Source organism: Lissotriton vulgaris, chromosome 1_1 (genome assembly GCF_964263255.1).
Source record: "Lissotriton vulgaris chromosome 1_1, aLisVul1.2, whole genome shotgun sequence".
NCBI classification, from domain to species: Eukaryota; Metazoa; Chordata; class Amphibia; order Caudata; family Salamandridae; genus Lissotriton; species Lissotriton vulgaris.
This window is the reverse complement of record NC_141685.1, coordinates 1,402,679,433-1,402,700,324: the sequence shown is the minus strand read 5'-3', so window position 1 is coordinate 1,402,700,324 and position 20,892 is coordinate 1,402,679,433. Positions and strand designations below refer to the sequence as shown.

The 20,892-nt window shown below is 45.5% G+C and overlaps 1 protein-coding gene across 1 annotated transcript in view; it reads right to left on the bottom strand.

The window, feature by feature from the left end:
• CDHR3 (cadherin related family member 3) overlaps positions 1-20,892 on the bottom strand; it is a 225,264-nt gene that overhangs the window by 4,404 nt on the left and 199,968 nt on the right. The window contains exons 13-14 of the mRNA XM_086929671.1: positions 10,816-10,987; positions 4,320-4,570 (exon numbers count right to left, since the gene is read on the bottom strand). Coding sequence (XP_086785797.1) covers positions 4,320-4,570; positions 10,816-10,987 — 423 coding nt within the window. The remainder of the gene's footprint in view (positions 1-4,319; positions 4,571-10,815; positions 10,988-20,892) is intronic.

Genomic DNA, 20,892 nt, shown 5'->3' with positions numbered 1-20,892 from the left:
CTCCTCACCCAAGCACACAAGTCCCTCCACGATCTGGGCCCCAAGTACCTCAACGACCGCTTGACCTTCTACACGCCCACCCACCAGCTACGTTCGACAAGCCTCGCCCTCGCCGCCGTACCACGCATCCGAAGAGCCCCCGCCGGAGGAAGATCCTTCTCCTACCTGGCGGCCAAGACATGGAACTCCCTCCCCACCCACCTCCGGCTGACCCAGGACCATCTCCCCTTCAGGAGACAACTCAAGACCTGGCTGTTCGAGCAATAGCAGACCCCCCTTCCCCCAAGCGCCTTGAGACCCTCCGGGTGAGTAGTGCACTATACAAATGCTATGATTGATTGATTGAGCTTGTTATGCCCCTGTAGCTGAAGGAGGGTAGCCAACAAGCCATTTGAATTATTTCTAGTGGTTCCGGGTTCCAAGGAAATGGCCCAGTTCTCTTCCTTTGAATTACTTCAGGTGGTCCTGGTGTTCAAGGAAAAGGTCCAGTTCTCTTTCAAGCAGCAAAGCGGTCCTTTAACCCCTTTCATGCTCATGACAAGGTCAGCTCGTGATGGGTGTTACCTGCGCTGTGCGTTTGACGAGCTGACCTTGTCATGAACAATGGTGATTGAATGAATGCAGCACAGGAGGGGAAAACCCCATAGTAGCCAAGTTGTTAAGCAAGAAGGCAGTCCTCTGGTAACAGCAGGGCAGTCCTCTGAAGGCCAAGCAGTCTTCTGGTGTCCAGGCAGACCTTCTGAAGACTTCTACAGGTCCAGGAGTGAACTTAAGAGGTGATCAGAGGTTCCAAATGTATACCTGGTTCCAGTCTTTGAAGTGGGGGAATTCCCTATACAATCCCTAAATCTGGTTATGTAAAGTTCTTCCCTTCCCTTGACAAAAGGTTAGTGCCAGGCTCTTTTAGGCATGCTGGAGGCAAGCCTTTTGAAGTGTAAGTGAAGCAGGAACAGTTCCGCCCACAGCCATCCTCCATTCTACCCTACCCTATGGGCCTCTAGGGCTTACCTTAGGGGTGATTAAAATGTATTATAAAGGAAGGTTTGGGCTTGGCAAAAGGCTCATTTTGCCAGGTCGAAATTAGTTTAAAACTGCAGTGGAGCTGCAGGTACAGACCTCAAACATGATTTAAAGGGCTACTTTAATGGGTCGCCCAATGAGTGCTACAGGCCCACTGGTAGCATTTAATTCACAGGCCCTGAGTACATGTTTGTAGTACCATATACTAAAGGGCATATAAGTAAATTCAATGTGCCAATCAATTTTCATTTAAGCTGATCGACCTACAAATATGTAAAAGCGTTGAACAGAGTGGGAGCCTCCCTGCACCACAGGACCAGTCGGGGTCTGGGTTACACCTGTTATACTGGCCAATACTGGAACGATGTACTGAACAGAAAGCAGCAGGTGTCCCACACATACAACAGCTTCAGCCAAAACAGGTTATTATGGAGTGGTCTACCAGGTAATAATGTTGTACAGTGTGTGAGTGTTCACCAACAGAGCACAGGGAGTGATGCCCGGCATAGGAGACTCCTTGCTTTGAGCTCCCTGTGTGCTTGTACAGCCTTAAGTGTCAATGAAAGGATTCTGTTTTAGGTCTGGTTCTGTTGCACTCTGCTAGGAGATCATGACCTTGGGAACCACTCTTAAATCTGAAACATGCAAAGATGCTAGTCTTGGTCAGAAGTCCTCAAACAGGGTTGACCCAAACGGAATTATAATGACAGTCCAGTGACAGCGGGAAATCTGACATGCAGATGCACTCAATGAAATCCCTCTTCTGCATGCTTGCAGCAGAAATACATGTGCACAGCCTTGCTGATGACTTTTCTCTTGAAGAAGTACGGTGTCAAGGGGCGTCTAGCTACAAGCATTAAATAAACTTTGATGCAGTCAGCGGAGAATTTGGCATTTGTAAGGACGATGCTAAATCTCTAGGAATGTTAACAGTGGTGGGAAATGATTCTACCTCTGGTGAGGTGTCCTATGGTCCAAAGCAACTGGAACCGTCCAACTGGCTTTATTCTGCCACTGAATCTCAATCTCGCTCTCTCTATTCTTGCAGCAGGCTGGTTTGTTGACTTCCTCATCTCATCATTCAAATAGATTTCAAGTAACTGTTAAGCCAATGAAGGGATATATTTCCAAAATGTGTTAGCTCATTGTTAAACGATAACGCCTATCTCTGTGGGCTGTATACCTTGAAGCTATAGCTGCCTGGATAACCCAGGCAGGTGAAATGAGACAAAGGCACTGGAGTCTGACATAGGTCTAGGCGATTGCCTCTCTATAGATGGGACCAGGGACTTTGCACAGCTGCCAAGTTTTCAGAGTGCATATGTTTGTCATTCCTTATGTTTGCAGTCTGCTTACTTGGGACATTTACTAGACTCGTGTCTGACACTTTGCAGGACACTTTATCACAAGCAGCTGAAAAGGACGACTGGGGCAATGCAGGAAGTTCTATTCTTATTGTATTGTTTAACTGAGGTACCCGAACTTGTATCACAAGACAGGAGGCTCAATTATGCGATCTCTTTTCTTGCTTTCTTCACATAGCACATTCGAATAGTACTCTGCAAGTCCCACAGTCTTATTTCCCAGCAAGAAGCATTAACATGAAAGACAGACACCGAGCACTATACACAGGTGTGATTTCCAACAAAATTACTCTTTTCTTGCTGCATGCAAGTTAAGTTTTTGTCGAATGTGTGCACTTTTTTATTTTGATTCTTCTACTTTTTGCTTAGATTGTGTGGCTACTGTAGAGTGTAAGCGTATTGTTTACAGTGTCTTGAGTTGATTGGGAATGCTTTGTATCTGATTGGTAGAGTCTGTGGCTTCAGCATAGGTCAGTCTTGTCTTTGGTTTCAAAGTGATACTTATGTATGGCAGTGCAAGGGGAAACGTTTGTGTCTACCTGAAAATTGTTACGTGGCTGGTTAATTTGTTTCCAGTAGTAGTGGGGAGACCGGGGCTGCTTCACTTCAGTTCAGTGGCGCAACGAATCTTGAGGGCCCCCCCCTGCAAAGTACAAGAAGGGGGACCTCCGTGCTCCAGACCAGGGCCGGCTTTAGGGCAGTGCGACCGGTGCAGCTGCGCTGGGCGCGGACCTGTGAAGGAGGTGCTGACCTCAGGAGGGCGCTGTGTTTAGCAATAACTTATGATTGGAGAGTTGAGGTGCACTTCGCCCGGTGGCAGTGAGTGAAACTGAGGAGGCTGTCATGGGGTGTGGGGGCACCAAAAATGATTTTCGCACCGGGCGCAAACAGCGCTAAAGCTGACCCTGCTCCAGACCCAATCAGGAGCTCTCAAGCCAGGGGCACAGCACCCATGCAGTGTACCAGAGGAGCCCACTGGAGCTCGCGGTAGGGGCTGCTGGGGCTATTGTTACACCACTGCTTGATTTTATTGATTTATTAGATTATACAATTAAGGAGAGAGGTGCACTGGTAAAGCAGTCTTTCCCTTGAAGGTTTGATACTTTGTTTCCCTGTGGCAGTCTTTAATATCAGCACATCAAGAAAAGAGGACGTTTGTTGGGCACCACAACTCTTTCCAGTGGTGTTTATCTTTCTTTGATGTTAATGCTTCCTGTTTGAGAATGAAGGATTGTGGGAATTGCAGTGTTTTCTTTGAATGTGCGATGGAAATATAGCTGGAAAATCGACTGTGTAACAAGAGCGGCCCGTGCAGGTAAGAGCGGTGTTCCGGATTGGGAGGGGGCGGATTCGAAAGACTACCACGAGGCAAAAGTAAATAAATAATTAATTTTCCATCGGCATCTTCCGAAATTCCCCCCCCCCCCCCCCCCCCCCCCCCCACACACCTGGCCCCACCTCTCTTACCTGCACAGGCCGCGGCTGCTGCAGAAAGTCTCAACTCTCTCTTTCCTAACAGCTAGAGAAGATGCCATTTGTAATGTGAATAGTCATCCCCAAAGTTGTCCAGATCAGGTCTTAGCCTACTGTCCTTTTTGTGACTTAGTTCCTAGTGTCTAATGATGTAATAAAACTTGATAGCCATTACTTTCATGTGAAACTCCTAGGAATAGAATCCCTCCCTGTAATGACATAAAGCGAAATGGCCATCCTAGTCATAGCTGTGAGAGTTATAGAAATCTTAGGGGAATCATTTTCCAAACCAGTGACTTCACAGATGTAAACACAGCTTCCTGTTTTAATCAATACCTGTAGCACAGGCAGTAGATAGCCAAGATGTGGAGCAGGAGCCTGGAATGGAAGCCTCAGACAAAAACATGTTGTAAGTTCCAGACAAGCCCAAACTGATTAGATCTGGGGTATCCCTTAGCTTACCGTAGTCGTTATGGTAGTGGTTGGTCCTGGAATAAAAGCATTAATGCTCAGTGTCACCGTCCCAGTCTGAATGAGTCCCGTCGAGGCTCTTGTTGCGGTTCCCAGTAAATTGTCATCTGTGATGTACACCAAAAGTTTGTAGTCCCAGACTTGGTCTAGTCCATTGGCGTAGTCAAACGGGATCGCAAGAATTAAACTTGTGATATTTGTGCCGGCACTCGGTGAGAAAGTGAAATGGTTGTTTATGTTGCCTAAAAAACAGAACATCATGGTTATGATATAGGCCCGTTGCTTTCTAGAGCACTAATCTGCAGAAAATATTTATTATATTTATTTCAGTATTTGGCTGATACTGGGGTACCATGGCAGTTCACTCTCACGTCTCGGGACACAGGTTTAAATACTAGGCCCTCAATACTAACGTTTTTGGCAGATGCTGGCACTACGTAACAGATTGTATTAATTTACTTACTATTTTATACATTTACCTGTAGAGTACTAAGCTGTTGCATCACACAAACGCAAACATTAGTACATTAGTAACTACGTCTCTACCAATACATCAGAAGCCATTACTCAACAGTGGGAGTACCATTAATCTGCATGAGTTACCACATTGCAGATATATATACATATATCTGCAATGTGATCAAGCCTCGTTTGGGAGGCGAAACGCGTCACGGCGGATGGCTGGCAACACTTTTGCACAATAAATCACTGAAGAATTAGCACAAATTCTGGGCTTACTCGCGTTATTCTTCTGGAGAGGAATGGTTGTGCATAACGGTTTCGTTATATATATATATCTATATCTATATATATTTATTTTTTATTTTTCCTTCACTCCAGACCACCAGCCGTTGCTCCACAATGCCACTGGTGCTTGCTCTGCGCACGGTGGAGTGCGTGATTATTTTTCCAACACTTGGTCACCTTTCCACACTGGACCAATTGCAATAGAGAGCACTCTGAGCCATTATACGTAGTCCAATTTTCCGTATTTATTTTCGTGCTACAGCTTAAGTTACCAAACGCGTTTCGGCATTGCCGCCTTCGTCAGTGTTAACGTATGGTGTGAAAAGGTGAATTTAAATAAAGTTGTGCTTTACAAAATTTCCCTGAAATATGAATAGAACTTCAAAGACATATTTGTTTTGAACCTGTCCTCCTTCCCCTTTAACCTCCTCCTGCTTCCCTCCCGTTACTGTCACATTCTCTGGGTAAAATCATGACCAGATGACAAAATATATGCCCATACAGGGCAGAATTACTTTATTAATTTTAGATTGGAATCGAACACTATTGGCTGGCATAATCATTATCAATTGTAAATATGTATATATGATGCAGTGGCAAAAATTTGGGATCGAGCAGCAGAATAGTTGATTGCAACACATATAAAGTGGCCGTATTCTGTTTCAAATCATGTTTACTTGCACTAAACGCTGGAAATGAGTGTGATTTGTAGTGTATTAAACTCACAAATACTCAATGAATTTCACAAGCTAATGCTATATACATATTTGCTTACATATTTAAATGATGAATAGGCAGAAGTTTTCAATTCATTATTGTGAAAGCAACAACATTTGTATTGATTAATTTGACCTTTACAAAATGGCGACCAAGCACGAAGCGATCTTCAATTTTGTTTTCTTTGTTTAAGACACACTATGTCACTTTCTATGCACATGAAATTTTGTAAAGCACAACTTTATTTAAATTCACCTGTTCACACCATACGTTTACACTGACGAAGGCGGCACCGCCCAAACGCGTTTGTTAACTTAGGCTGCAGCACGAAAATAAATACAGCAAATTGGACTACGTATAATGGCTCAGAGTGCTCTCTATTGAAATTGGTCCAGTGTGGAAAGGTGACCAAGTGTTGGAAAAAGAAAAAAAAAAATATATATATATATATATATATATATATACACACACACACACAAACATATGTATGTGTATATATATACATGGTTAAGCCTTCTTATTGAAAGTTTCCTAGTGGTTTCAAAGCTTGTATTTCCCAGAAAAGAGATTGTAACTGAAATAAGTCCTGTAATTCACAGTACTGAATTATTTTGAAGGACGTTTAGCTTCCCCACATTACATAGATGGCCATTTTGTCAGTGCTGGTCTATCAGAGCATTACTCAGCAAACCTTAAAAGTTCACCCTTGCGGGTCCATAGCAGATGCAAGCAATCAGTGAAGCCTCCCCAATACATGAAAATAAACATTGTAAACACAGAACATTATCATCAAAAGTCAACACTGGACTATATTGCCCTCTATTTTCTTTCCATATATATGTCTTGTTCACCCACTTTGTAGTGACAATATACTATATATGAAAAGTCCATTTTATAATGAATGTTTTCAATTTCCTTACAATGAGCTATGCATTTAAAACGTGGTCTACAATAATACACATTGCTGCATAAAACATGTTTTAAATATTATATTAGCACAAACACACACATTATCAAAACATTAACAGACATACCTATAGTCTCTGGAAAGTAATGAATACTAAACAAATTATGTTTAAATGTTCCAAATCTTTCTGAACTGTACTAAGATCAATCAACCATGTAATATAAAAAATATGTTATGGGTAACGTGTTATATGGTCCTATATTGCCATCTTGGAGTTCATGTTTATAAACATCTGCAGAACTCTTGATGGCAATGTAGGCTTACCTGTTATGTATTCTCTCTCTCTCTCTCTCTCACACACACACTCTCTGTGTCTCTCTTTCTCCTCCCTCTCTCCCTCCACCTACCTCTCTCTCTCTCTCTCTCTCTCTCTCTCTCTCTCTCTCTCTCTCTATATATATATATATATATATATATATATATATACATACACATATGTATATGTGTGTATATATACATATAAATATAAATATATATATGTAACTAAACCATATTTCACAGGTAAATGTTTTTGCATTTTTGTGGCTTTTTCGCAATGCTTTGGGTGCCTCCTCTCTTCCATACCCCCCTCCCTCCGACACGCCTCTGGGTTCGAGCACCTCCTATGGTGCACCCACCTGGCTGTGGAATTTGTTTTAAATTGCAATTTTATTAAGTATGTGGATTTTAGGGTGGTGGGGAAAAATGAAATTACCCTCATCAGCTAATCAAATTTGAGAAAAAAAAAATCCAATCATCAGTATTCATGATTTTCTGAATCACAAGTGTTAACTCTTTGGAACCCACCCAGCGCAAAAATGAATTAAAGGATTTACACTAAATGAGTGAAAGCCAACTTTTTATTTGAAGTTCTACTTTAATACCAAGGGGCATATCATCAAGTCCCGGAGATAAAATTATCGCCGCTTTAGAAAACACAACTTTTTTGAGCCCCAGCCTCTTTAACTAACTTTTTCCTCTTCACAGATCTTCACAAAAATTGGCATATCAGACCTTAGCTGACTATGCTAGGCAATCTGCAAACTTTTGTGCAGATCCATTCGGAAGTTCTTTTACTTGTCTGCTTCAAGCCCATATGTCAGAGATCTGAGTTATTTTCTGGGTGTGGGTGGAATGTGCACAATAATATGCAATCACAAAAGTCAGTTGATTATGTCTCCAACCATCGAAAAAAGGAAACTACTGCTTTCATGTATGCTTTAAAGTATGTAAACCAGTAAGCCTATACCACCACTATACATTCTCAATGGATTCATGTTCTTTGGCTACATCATGGAGGATTGATAGTATCCTACTCATAGCCTCTTAATCGCTTTGTAGACATTGCATCATTGCTTAAAGTGTTGACTCGCTCAGCATTTTCAAGCCTCCCTTGCTACCCAGACACAAATTAGAAATACTGTGGAGTGGTTCTTCCCCTTCCGGAGGGACTGTTCCCAATGCATATACCTACTTAGGCATTTCTTAAACTAAAAACAGAAAACCACTCTCAAAGAGAAGCTACCACCACACCACAGACAAAGCATAATTTATCACTTTTACTGACTATTGGGCTTTTTGACTGGAATATTGGTACCCACTGCCATCGCTGCTAGGAAAAAATAACCAAAGCCAGTTACTCTTCTGACCAGGGAACTCACATACCATTATGGACACTGTGGGGCTGATTATGATGGAGAATTTTCCACATCCTCCGGGCCGGCGGAAGCCACCGCCGGCCCGGAGAATGCGGAAAATCCTCTACGGACCCACCAAAGACCCACCGCCACATTAGGATGGCTGGTGGGTCCTGGTTTCAGTCCGCCGCTTTTCCGCCGTGGTTGACTTACAACCGCGGCGGAAAAGCTGTAACGTGGCTGGCGGTGTCTATCAGACACCGCCAGCCACATTAGGATGGTGTAAAACAGATGCCTTTCCACGGCGGCTTTTCTGCCATGGAAAAGCATGTGTAACTTCACTGCGGGGGCCCGTTCCGGGCCCCCTAGGTGAAGGGGGGGTGCACATGGGGGGTACCTATGGTACCCCCCTGCATTTGTATGCAGAAAACGGCAGGCACCGCACGGTGCCTGCCACTTTCTACATACAAATGCAATGTGTGCATTTTTAACAATGCTGCGGGTGCAGCTTGAAGCCACACCCGCCGCAATGTTAAAAATAGAGGATGTGACCGCCAGGGTGGCGGTCACATCCTAATTTGACAGGAGGGAACTCCGCAGGCCATGCAGAGGTTCCCTCCTCCTCTATGGTCGCGGACGGACTCAAGTCCGTCCGCGATCATAATGAGCCCCTGTATGTGGCATTTTATACGTAGGGCTGGGCAGAAGTTCCTCCCAGAAGCATGCAGTGCCGGGGCCTGAAACCAGGGCATATTCGTTAAAAACAGATGACTCCCTCCTCTGCCACTATCCACTTCCCATTGAAACCGTGGGGAATATAACCATTTCCACCCCAGGGCACATATTTGTTTTTCTAATCAAGGATCTCCACCAATTAAGGACCGAGCAATCAGGAGGAATTCTGTTTTGAGGATATATAACAACAGATGACTATGCGCTAGCCATTGTTTAGTTTAAATGCTTAAATCAATGTCACAATCAATTATAACAAAAAATGCATTCTATAAAGACACAACAAAAAATGGTGACGTACAGGTGCCATCAAAAATAACACAACATTGAGAATAATAGACTACACATACAAGAACAATAAATGTAAAAATCTGTCAATCAACGAAAAAAAGTTTTCAAATCTAAAAGAAAGACCTTTAACAATTAGTACAGTCCGTATTAGGATCAATGAAGTCAAGGTTTCAACCATTTTGGTAAAAGTGACCTGGGCCATCATCAGGACAAATTGTCAAAAAATATTTAAAGAGAAGCAACCTACAAAAAGAAGAGAGAAACACAAGTCCTCACTAGTGTGCCAAAAGGAATGAATGTGAGCCAAGTATCATATCCACAAAGAAGGTTTACCTTTTCTTTACTTTATATTTTTCATTATTCTTAAAATGTTCCCAAGAGAGCCCATCATTTGATACAGTTAGGGAGGCAGAGCATCATTGGACAAAATGCTCAGCAGGATTACTTGGCTTTGATGTTTTGGGAAAACACTGCTTTTGGTCAGCTGGAAGATCACATTCAGTCTTCCCCATGCCAAGTCTTAATTTATCCACCCAATGTATTCACCACTTCTCTACAGAAAGACTCATTCTGGTTCATTGGAGAACCACTGTTCATCACAAGAAAGGCAGCTCATTTAAGCTCCTTGTGGTTGCCTCGGTTGTGTGTCACCCTATTGGAAAGCTCCTGTCTGCCCCAGCATCCCACAGAGCCCTGTGGTTTTTATAGACCATGTTTAAACAACCCAGAGGTAACTCCCACCATTCGTTTTGCCCTCTATAGCACTGGTCCCCCCTCTCTCCACAGCCAGCCCGATTAAAATAATCATTGACCACTCGACGGCATCTACACCAAGGACCTTGTGTTCCCACTAGGGACAATCCCAGTGTCGGACGACTTTCTAGAAGGCCACCTTCTTCTTCGCCTTTTGAGAGATCTCCACTCCATTAAACCCTTACCAATATTACAATTTGACCAGTATAGTTCAGAATTCTAACTTTGAGAGTTGTAAATTCCAGCTTTCAGTTTAGGTATGGATAAAATTCATTTACAAGCAACAGGTCCAAGTCAGTTATTTACTTGTCCACAAATGCACATATTCTATTGGGGCCTAAATCCATTGCTTTATCAGCAAGTTAGCTGACTGACAACCTTTGTAAGCCTTGTGTTACTCTGTTTATAAAGCAAGGATCGAAAATACATGTGGGTACTCTCCCTGGTGCCCCTCAGTGAAAAAAAAGAGTGTGATGTATTGTGAGACAGACCCCATGCATTTCTAGTGTCAGCAAATAGGAGAAAATCAAAAAACTTATTAGGAGCAGTACAGTTGCACAAGGTAGCATATTGACGCACTGGTCTTTTTATGTATTTATTTCTGTTTGCCTTAAAGCATTTGCCTAACATTTTGGCCACCACAACTGCAAGAAAAATGACATACCTGAGTTAATGAAGTAGCGAAATGATGTGGGACCAGAATCCCGGTCGATACATGACAACTTAAAGTTTTGAATGCTTGTTCCAACTGCTTGAGTCACTGGCACGGATAGGGTATATGCATTTGGCACACAAATGGGTTTTTCATCATTAGCTTCAAGAATATTTACAGTGACCTAATGAATAAGATAAGATTAGGGACACAAGACATTGTTTAGAACACTGTTAAATGATGGAAGCCACATAGATATTTTGGATATGGATATATAGAATAAAAAAAATAGAAACAAAGCTGCATAAAAGTACTAAAAAGTACAATTGGTAACATGAGCACATTTTATAAAACACGTTCAGCCTAATTTCAAATGCTGTAGTAAATGGTTGTAATGAATACGTTACTTACCTCCAGTAATGCTCTTTTTGGAGTGTACTCTATCTATCTACCTGCAATTTCCTCACCTTTAGAATATTCCCCAGGCACCAAACTACATCAGAAAACCTTTCGTAGCAGAGCTTCTGTGCACTTGTAGGTGGTGACCTTTGGCTCAGTGTTGGCTTTGTTGTGCTCTGGAAGAGGCAGAGCAGTGCAGAGTATAAGTGCCACTCCTGCACACATTCGTTTTTGCTTGAGTCTTTCAATGCCCTCGGGCACAGGACACACGACATTTGGAGGTATCAGAGTGCAGGACTCTAATTTGGGACCTTGTTAGATGGGAAGACAAGGCCATCCACAGAAGGAGTTGGCATGACAATAAGGGATCACCGGAAACAGGGTTCCATAAGGTAAGAAACTTGTTCTTTTGATGGATGCTTCTAGGCACAAATTCCTTCCCCTTAGACTAGATACCAAAGCAGTACCTGCCAAAGATGGAGGGTCTGTGAAGTCTGCTCAAACTAGAAAATCTTGTCTGACTTAATGGGCGAAATGCCCTTCCAATCATACCGGCTCAGTAGTACTTTCTGAACATGTGTACTACTGCTCATGCCGCAGCCTGGCAGATGTCAAAGAAAGGCAGCCCATTTGGCATCACAGTGGTGGCAGCCTTGGTGGAATTGGCCCTCAATTGTTCTGGAGGCTGCTGCTTTATGGCCAATGCACAACAGATCTTAATACAGAGGCCTATCCACCTGAACAGAGTCCTTTTCTGCACTGCTTTTTCTTTCTTTCCCCCAGAGAATCCTACAAAAAGCTGCTCGTCCACCCAGAGGCCTTTGGTGTGATTGATGTAAAAGCCTAAAGCTCTTTTAGTTGTCTCTTCCTCTTTTGACGGGTGGGCCAAAGAACACTGGGAAAGTGATGGCTTGCACAACATGCAAAGAAGTCATGACCTTCAGTAAGATGGCCGTCGGATCCTCCGCAACAGTTTGTCTAGAAACAAAAGTTGTGTAGGGCGGCTGCACAGAGAGAGACTGGAATTCACTCAGGCAATGAGCTTAAGTGATAGCGATGAGCATAGCAAACTTTAGGGTTTCGAAGCCAGGAGTGTGCAGCTGAGCTGTGCATCAGCTCAAAGGACGTACACATGAGAAATGTCAGGACAAAATTAAGGTCCCACAATTGCATCACAAATGGTTTTCGAGGAGACGTGTGTCAAACCTTTAAAACAATGAATAACAATAGGGGATTTGAACAAGGACGGCTGGTTCGGTAGATGCAGAAAGGCAGAAAGAGGCAACAAATAACCTTTAATAGTGCGTACTGCAAGACCTTGCTTTTCCAAACACTAAACAAATACGGAAATATCCAAAAGTTTAGCTAGTTAAGAATTTGTCTTATCAACACCATATTAGGCCACAAATTTGCCCCAGCGCCCATCGTAAATAAACTTTGTGGAAGGGTGCCTAGCAGCCAAGAGCACATCAACAACTTCACCAAGCAATTCAAATGCAGTCAACTGCTGCTCCTCAATCTCCACAGATGGAGGTGCAGTTTGCTTAGGTTTGGGTGGAGAACCCTGAAATCCTTCTGAAGTTTGAATGGAGGGCAGACGCTCATGCCCAGATGTTTTGGGTACCAGGCTGGCATGGCCAATCTGAAGACACTAGGATGACTTGGGCCCGGTTCTTCCTGATCTTCTTCAGAGCTCTGGGCAGGTGGGTTGGGAGCCGAAATGCATGTCCGGCAGTTACTCAAATGTGCAAAGGTTTGGACACTGCATGTTCTTGACGGTGGTAAAGAGATGTAGATAAGGTTCCCCCCACAGTTGGATGACACCCTGTACCACCTTGGGGTGCAGAGGTCATTTGTGATCTACCAGGTACTGTCAACCTGGCATTCAAGGATCCAGCCAGATCACTCACAATCAGGGAGATGCCCTGACATTCCAACCAGCTCCAAAGGTGCAGAGCATCCTGACACCGGAGGCAGTACTCCACTCCACCCTGCTTGATGCAGTACCACATGGTGGTGGTATTGTCTGTGAGAACTTGCCTCTCCTTGATGGATGGCAGGAAGGCTTCCAATATGGAGCCGAGTTTCCACTGGAGACTAAAGTCCTCTGATCTCCACCTGCCACTGGTCAGATTGTGGTTGAGCAGCCACCTCTTTAGGTCTTTTGCAGTTATCTCTGAAACTTGGATGGCATCTGACAGATTTCCTTGATGCTGGGCACATTGAGGCTTCCACTTCCCCTGCAAAACCCATATATTCTACATGGCATAGCCACCATAGCAGGACCCATCAGGCCAAAAAGTGTCAAAACTGTTATCAACAAGATCCAAGACTGAGTCTAAAATGCTAACCTGAAAGGAGGAAAAGGCTCTGAACCACACTGTGTAAAAGATAGCTCTTATAAAAGCAAGTCCCTGCAAAGATGCAACTTCAGCTCACTGATCGAGAACCCCAACAAAATCAGGATGTTTGCTGTTGTCTGGTGGTGGTCTACAACTGACTGTGGTGAGTCTGCCTTTAACAGCCAGTCATAAAAGCAGGGGAAAGCTAGTATCTTCACCCTCTGATGCTGGGCGGTGACCACAGCCATCCCTTTCATGAACAGCTGGGGGGCTCTTGTAATGCTGAAGGGGAGAATAACACGCTGAAAATACTCTTGCAGACATGCTTGCTACCAGGTGAAGATGCATAACAAGCAAATGGTGTACCAGCTATGTCTTAAATGTATACGTTGTAAAACTTAATAAAATATGTTTTAAAAAAATTAAAATACTCTTTGCCAACATTAAATCTTAGGTACCATCTGAGGGACTGTAAGATGGGCCCTGGAGAACATCCAGTCACCCAGATCCAGGGGCAGACGGAATCTGGGCCAGCATGAGCATTTTCAATTTTGCCTTCTGTAGTAAGGCATTCAGGGTTGAAGGTCTAAAATAGGCTGAAGGCCTCTTGTTATTTTTCATAAAAGTAAATAGCAAGAGTAATAAATTGTCCCTATTTCGGAGTTCAGAACCCTCTCATTGGCCCAGTTGGAAAGTAGAGCTTTCATCACTTGCAGTAAGATTAGTAGGTTCTCTCCTCAGAGCCGTTCTGATGTGAGATGATGCTGCAATTGCAAACAAAACAGGTGATGGACCGAATGTGGTTCAATGTCACACATTCAACCCAGTCAAAAGATCTGGGCCCAAATCCATCGTTTTTTTGCACTCCACACCACCCTGGGTTAGACAATGGCGATATGCAAATCAGCTCTGACCCTGTGCCCCATGGGAACAGTCCAGTCCGAACTACAAAAGCCATGTCCTTCCCAGAACGGAATCAAGCATCCGAGGACCGGACCGGTTTCGAGGTAACACCTCTCATCAGCCCGGCTAGCTTGACTCCAGTGGTGTGGAGTGCCTGGGACCCACGTCTGAGCATCCCCAGCACACTTATGGCGGCAATTGCAAACAAAACAGGTGATGGACCGAATGTGGATCAATGTCACACATTCAACCCAGTCAAAAGATCTGGGCCCAAATCCATCGTTTTTTTGCACTCCACACCACCCTCGGTTAGACAATGGCGATATGCAAATCAGCTCTGACCCTGTGCCCCATGGGAACAGTCCAGTGCGAACTACAAAAGCCATGTCCTTCCCAGAACGGAATCAAGCATCCGAGGACCGGACCGGTTTCGAGGTAACACCTCTCATCAGCCCGGCTAGCTTGACTCCAGTGGTGTGGAGTGCCTGGGACCCACGTCTGAGCATCCCCAGCACACTTATGGCGGCAATTGCAAACAAAACAGGTGATGGACCGAATGTGGATCAATGTCACACATTCAACCCAGTCAAAAGATCTGGGCCCAAATCCATCGTTTTTTTGCACTCCACACCACCCTGGGTTAGACAATGGCGATATGCAGGGCCGGACTGGGAACCAGAACCGGCCCTGGCAAAGTGCTCGGCCGGCCCCCCCACCCCCCTCTGGGGGGAGGAGGGGGAAGGGGGGGCGCGACAGCGCTCTGTGCCAGGGCCGGTTTTCGGCCGTTTTTGTTACAGGGCCGTTTTTGCTGCAAAAACGGCCCTGTAACAAAAACGGCCCCCCAGGGGCCCAAAACCGGCCCCAAAACATGCGGCCCACCGGGGGATTGCCCGGTGCCCGCAACGGCCAGTCCGGGCCTGGCGATATGCAAATCAGCTCTGACCCTGTGCCCCATGGGAACAGTCCAGTCCGAACTACAAAAGCCATGTCCTTCCCAGAACGGAATCAAGCATCCGAGGACCGGACCGGTTTCGAGGTAACACCTCTCATCAGCCCGGCTAGCTTGACTCCAGTGGTGTGGAGTGCCTGGGACCCACGTCTGAGCATCCCCAGCACACTTATGGCGGCAATTGCAAACAAAACAGGTGATGGACCGAATGTGGATCAATGTCACACATTCAACCCAGTCAAAAGATCTGGGCCCAAATACATCGTTTTTTTGCACTCCACACCACCCTGGGCTAGACAATGGCGATATGCAAATCAGCTCTGACCCTGTGCCCCATGGGAACAGTCCAGTCCGAACTACAAAAGCCATGTCCTTCCCAGAACGGAATCAAGCATCCGAGGACCGGACCGGTTTCGAGGTAACACCTCTCATCAGCCCGGCTAGCTTGACTCCAGTGGTGTGGAGTGCCTGGGACCCACGTCTGAGCATCCCCAGCACACTTATGGCAGCAATTGCAAACAAAACAGGTGATGGACCGAATGTGGATCAATGTCACACATTCAACCCAGTCAAAAGATCTGGGCCCAAATCCATCGTTTTTTTGCACTCCACACCACCCTGGGTTAAACAATGGCGATATGCAAATCAGCTCTGACCCTGTGCCCCATGGGAACAGTCCAGTCCGAACTACAAAAGCCATGTCCTTCCCAGAACGGAATCAAGCATCCGAGGACCGGACCGGTTTCGAGGTAACACCTCTCATCAGCCCGGCTAGCTTGACTCCAGTGGTGTGGAGTGCCTGGGACCCACGTCTGAGCATCCCCAGCACACTTATGGCGGCAATTGCAAACAAAACAGGTGATGGACCGAATGTGGATCAATGTCACACATTCAACCCAGTCAAAAGATCTGGGCCCAAATCCATCGTTTTTTTGCACTCCACACCACCCTGGGTTAGACAATGGCGATATGCAAATCAGCTCTGACCCTGTGCCCCATGGGAACAGTCCAGTCCGAACTACAAAAGCCATGTCCTTCCCAGAACGGAATCAAGCATCCGTGGACCGGACCGGTTTCAAGGTAACACCTCTCATCAGCCCGGCTAGCTTGACTCCAGTGGTGTGGAGTGCCTGGGACCCACGTCTGAGCATCCCCAGCACACTTATGGCGGCAATTGCAAACAAAACAGGTGATGGACCGAATGTGGATCAATGTCACACATTCAACCCAGTCAAAAGATCTGGGCCCAAATCCATCGTTTTTTGCACTCCACACCACCCTGGGTTAGACAATGGCGATATGCTGCGGCAGGTCAGAAATACACTGAAGGACATAGACCTGCTGAATGATCTGAAGGACACACACACCTGTTGTATGCAATGCATTGCCGTCCTGGGAGGAAGTATTGGATCCTTCCTCTCAGAGGGTGGTAGTGTACTACTAAGGGCAAACTAAAGCGGATGCTGCTGGGGAGGAAGCCCGGGAAGATCAAAGCTGCTGGTGATATGTACATAGCTTGCCAGATCCCCGTTCCCAGCCATGAAAAGAATAGGTGGAGGGGGCTGGCATGGCCTGTTCACCAACCCTATGTGGTAGACCAGGAAAGGCTGAAACTGGTGAGGAAAGTGTCTTGCAGGAGTCAAGAGTTTCAAAGAAGGCAGGGTGGGCCAACCTTCCTTAAAGAGTTCTAAGGCAGGGGGGTGTGGCTTGGACGGCGCTGGTAATGGCCGCCTAGCCTGTTCACTGCTGCGCAGGGGAGCGGACTTCACGATTCTAGGGACGCTAAACTAACCCTGAAGCCGAATGGAAGGAAGAATCGGGCTTCGGATGCTCTGAGGCACACTCCGTGTAAATTTGGGCGCATAATTCCCGCGGGTTACACCTTTTTTACCAACTTGCTGCCACGCGACCAAGGATGAACCCCGGAGCAGCGCACTGGTAAGCTGCTCGTCTCATAGCGAGCAACGGCGGATCTAAGTGACTCACACGGAGAAGAGGTGAGCCTTAGAGGTTACTCTACTCGATGCTTGGCTCTCCGGTGGGGGATATCTTCATTTAACCGGCGTAGACCATAAATACCGGCGATTCCTTATGCCCGACTGCCTGCCTGACCCTAAGATGGCCGCCTGCTATCAGCCTCGAGCGTAGATCACTCTAAATGCGCTGTATCACCGCAATTACCCAGCGAATCGCTTCAAGGGCATAGCGACTTCACCCTGCACCTTTATGAGGGAGTCCCCTGATTGTGAGAGCGCATTTTAACCAGCGTTTTGACTAAAACTTGGAGGAGCCTACCTTCACTACCGCCTGACCCCAAAATGGCGACTGTGCTCAATTCTACCGACTTTTTGGGCGCGAAAACAGCAATGTAAAGTGGAATCTATGAACTTTGAGCATTATGCGATCTTTGTACAATTAGCCCTGCAGTCCCAAAGTGCTGTAGCTCAACCTACCATCTCTTATGTCACAATACCACATGGGGGTGCAGTCACAATCAGAATTGCAATCACAAGTAGTGCAGGACGAATGAGCATTACCTAACATTCAAAAATGTACTTTTCTGAGAAGTACTAGCTTACTGCACACTCCATTGTGAAAGCCAAAGCTAAAGCACAAGAGACTCGACCCTTATCTGGAGCACGACGTAGCTACCTGACAGAACTCCGAGACCTATGTCACAACCTTGGGGTCTCTGACAGTCAATCTGACTCGGCCAGCGCTCTGACATCCTACAGGTCATCCTGTGATTTCTCGCAAGCTGGAAGGCCACTGCAATAGCTCCAACCACACACAAATCTCCTCCAAAATGGCAGACAGAGACGAGAAGAAGAACAACAAAAAGGTGAAACCGGAACCCTCATTGTCGGACTCTCCTATTAAATCGAGGGCGGACGTCAGTAGCACCCTAGAGGTAATCCTGAAAAAACTAGCAGAAGTACACGATCTAGCAAAGTCAACCAAATCCAACACTGACACTTTGCAGCTGGAACTTACTGCAATTAGAGCTGACATGAGCTCTGTACACAAAAGCATAGATGAAGCAGAACAGAGAATTAGTGACTTGAAAGATAAAACCAATACTGCATCCACTTCCATACAGCAACTCCAGGGATCAACGGACCAGCTCAGACGCCAGTTAGCGGAGTTGGAGGACAGAAACAGAAGGGGCAAAGTGCGCATTTTTGGAATCCCAGAAAATGCAGAGAAAGATGCGAATTCCTGTGTAGACTTTCTAGAAGCTTGGATTCCGAAGATAACAGGGATTTCCTTCCACCACGAGTTTGAACTCGACAGAGCCCACAGAGTTCCCAGCTACATCCCTCACAGTTACAGAGGCCTGCGTCCACTGATATGCAAACCACTGAGGTACCAGCATACGGAAGCTATACTTCAATTCGCAAGACGCAATCACAAAATCACTTGGGAAGGCCATAATATAACTTTCACCCAGGACTACTCGAAAGACACACTCGAAGTCCGGAAGGGCTTCCTGGCCCTGAGAGAAAAACTTAGATCGAAAGGCATTCAGTACTCCTTCGTTGGACCGGCGAAATTCAGAGTCACCATACAGGAATAAACCGAAATTCTTCACGGACCCCAACGCACTGGCACAATTCATTGGAGACTCTCCACCGCAGAGCATGGACTTGTCCAACGGCTCTTCAAACAAACGGAAGACCAACTCGCAAGAAAATATAAACTCGGGTTCTGGTCATGGGTGACTCTGACATAACAATCTCAAGCCTCTAACTTGAAGTTCCTAGTGTTCTCATTGTTCAGTATCTTTTACAGTAGATAGTAAGTCGAAATAGTATTCACCCTTGAGCAGCCGAACATTCTGCTGCCTCTTCCGCTTCAGTTTCTGTTGATGTTTTGAATGGATCTGATTGACTCCGTCAGGTAAGACCGCTGAATGTTCACACCGAGGTCACCTGCACATCCACTAATATCCTTATCAAGTGTTTTAGAATGGAACTCGCTTTGTGCTCTTTGATCCAAAATCGGGGCGTATGCTCTGCTCCATCACCTTTAACACCATGAACCTACCAGGGACTCAGTGATTCTCAGAGACTATATATGTACCTATAGAAAGTCCCCTCATGTCATCTTGTCTTTTGATTGCGCATGCCTTTTGATTACACATTGAGAAGTGTGGCTCAGGGGTTAGAGGCGGCAGACCCGGAAGCTGAGATCGGCCCTGGACCAGGGTTCAATTCCCCGCCCCGACGGGGGTTGGGCTCAATAATTCCACGGACTCGATAATTCTCGCTCCGGTGCCTACTCGACTCACGGGTTCACACTCTGCGACTCTGGGCAATAGCTTGCTTAATCTCCACAACGGCCCCTTGTGGCGGGATGCCTGGCTTTCACCTTGTGGATACCCTGCCGGGGTATCTCACAGGGGAATACCAGGACGGGTTCCCTAAGCAAGCGCATAGATGCCTGCGATGTGGGCGATTTGCGCTATATAAATACATGTACATTTACATTTACACATATAACATGTATACAGTATGCGTGTCTAAATGGTCATGTTCAAATACCTTTTCCTTAATACTCTTATTTAGTAAGTTTTTAAACTTCACTGCTTAGTTAAGTTTCAAGTTTCATGATCATACGCTTTATCAGTGTCTCAAACACTACTATATACTGCTTACTACATACAGCTATTGAATATTGTTAGTTGCCTGTTCCCTGTTACACCCACCATTCTAATCCCTTCCTGCGTCGCAGATGGATGGCAATGCCGTCGCAGTTCCCACGTTCTTTTGAGAGGGGACGTGGGAGGGGGGAGGGAAGGAGAGGGAGGGAGGAAGGGGGGAGGGGGAGGGGGAAGGAGGGAAGGGGGGGAAGGGGAAGAAAAAACTCTGGTTTTTTTCAGCATGCTTTCTTTATTTGAGGTTAATGCTTTTTCTCAACTGTATGTCTACAAAAGTACTGCTTTCCGATATTTCATGGGGGCCCTCGCAGAGCACTCACAGTGATCTAACCTATCGTGCTATTAGCCTATCCCCAGAAATAGTCTACAGTACCATGTTTACCACAAACCCGAAATATGCCTACTCAATCGACACCATTGTAACAGCAATACACGAGAGACGGAACAGAACCAATGAAGCAGCTTACTCATTCATACTCAACACACACCAACCACTCTCTAACCTACTCTTCAACAATATAACACCTGAACAAGAGCGACACCATAGTAACCAATGACTCGTAATACATCTATCTCGGAGGGCCTTAATATTGTTTCCCTCAATGTTAAAGGTCTCAATCACCCGGTCAAGAGGAGAAAAGTTCTGGAGGATCTGTCCAAATCCAAGGGCGACATCCTACTCCTGCAGGAGACTAAACTGTCAAAAGATGACGCTGACTTTATAAACCAACATTGGATATCTCACAATCTTTGCTCTCCAGCGGTTAGCAAAAAGAGGGGGGTTCTTACACTAATAGCTAAGAAATCCAACATCTCCGTAGTTTCACACACTCACG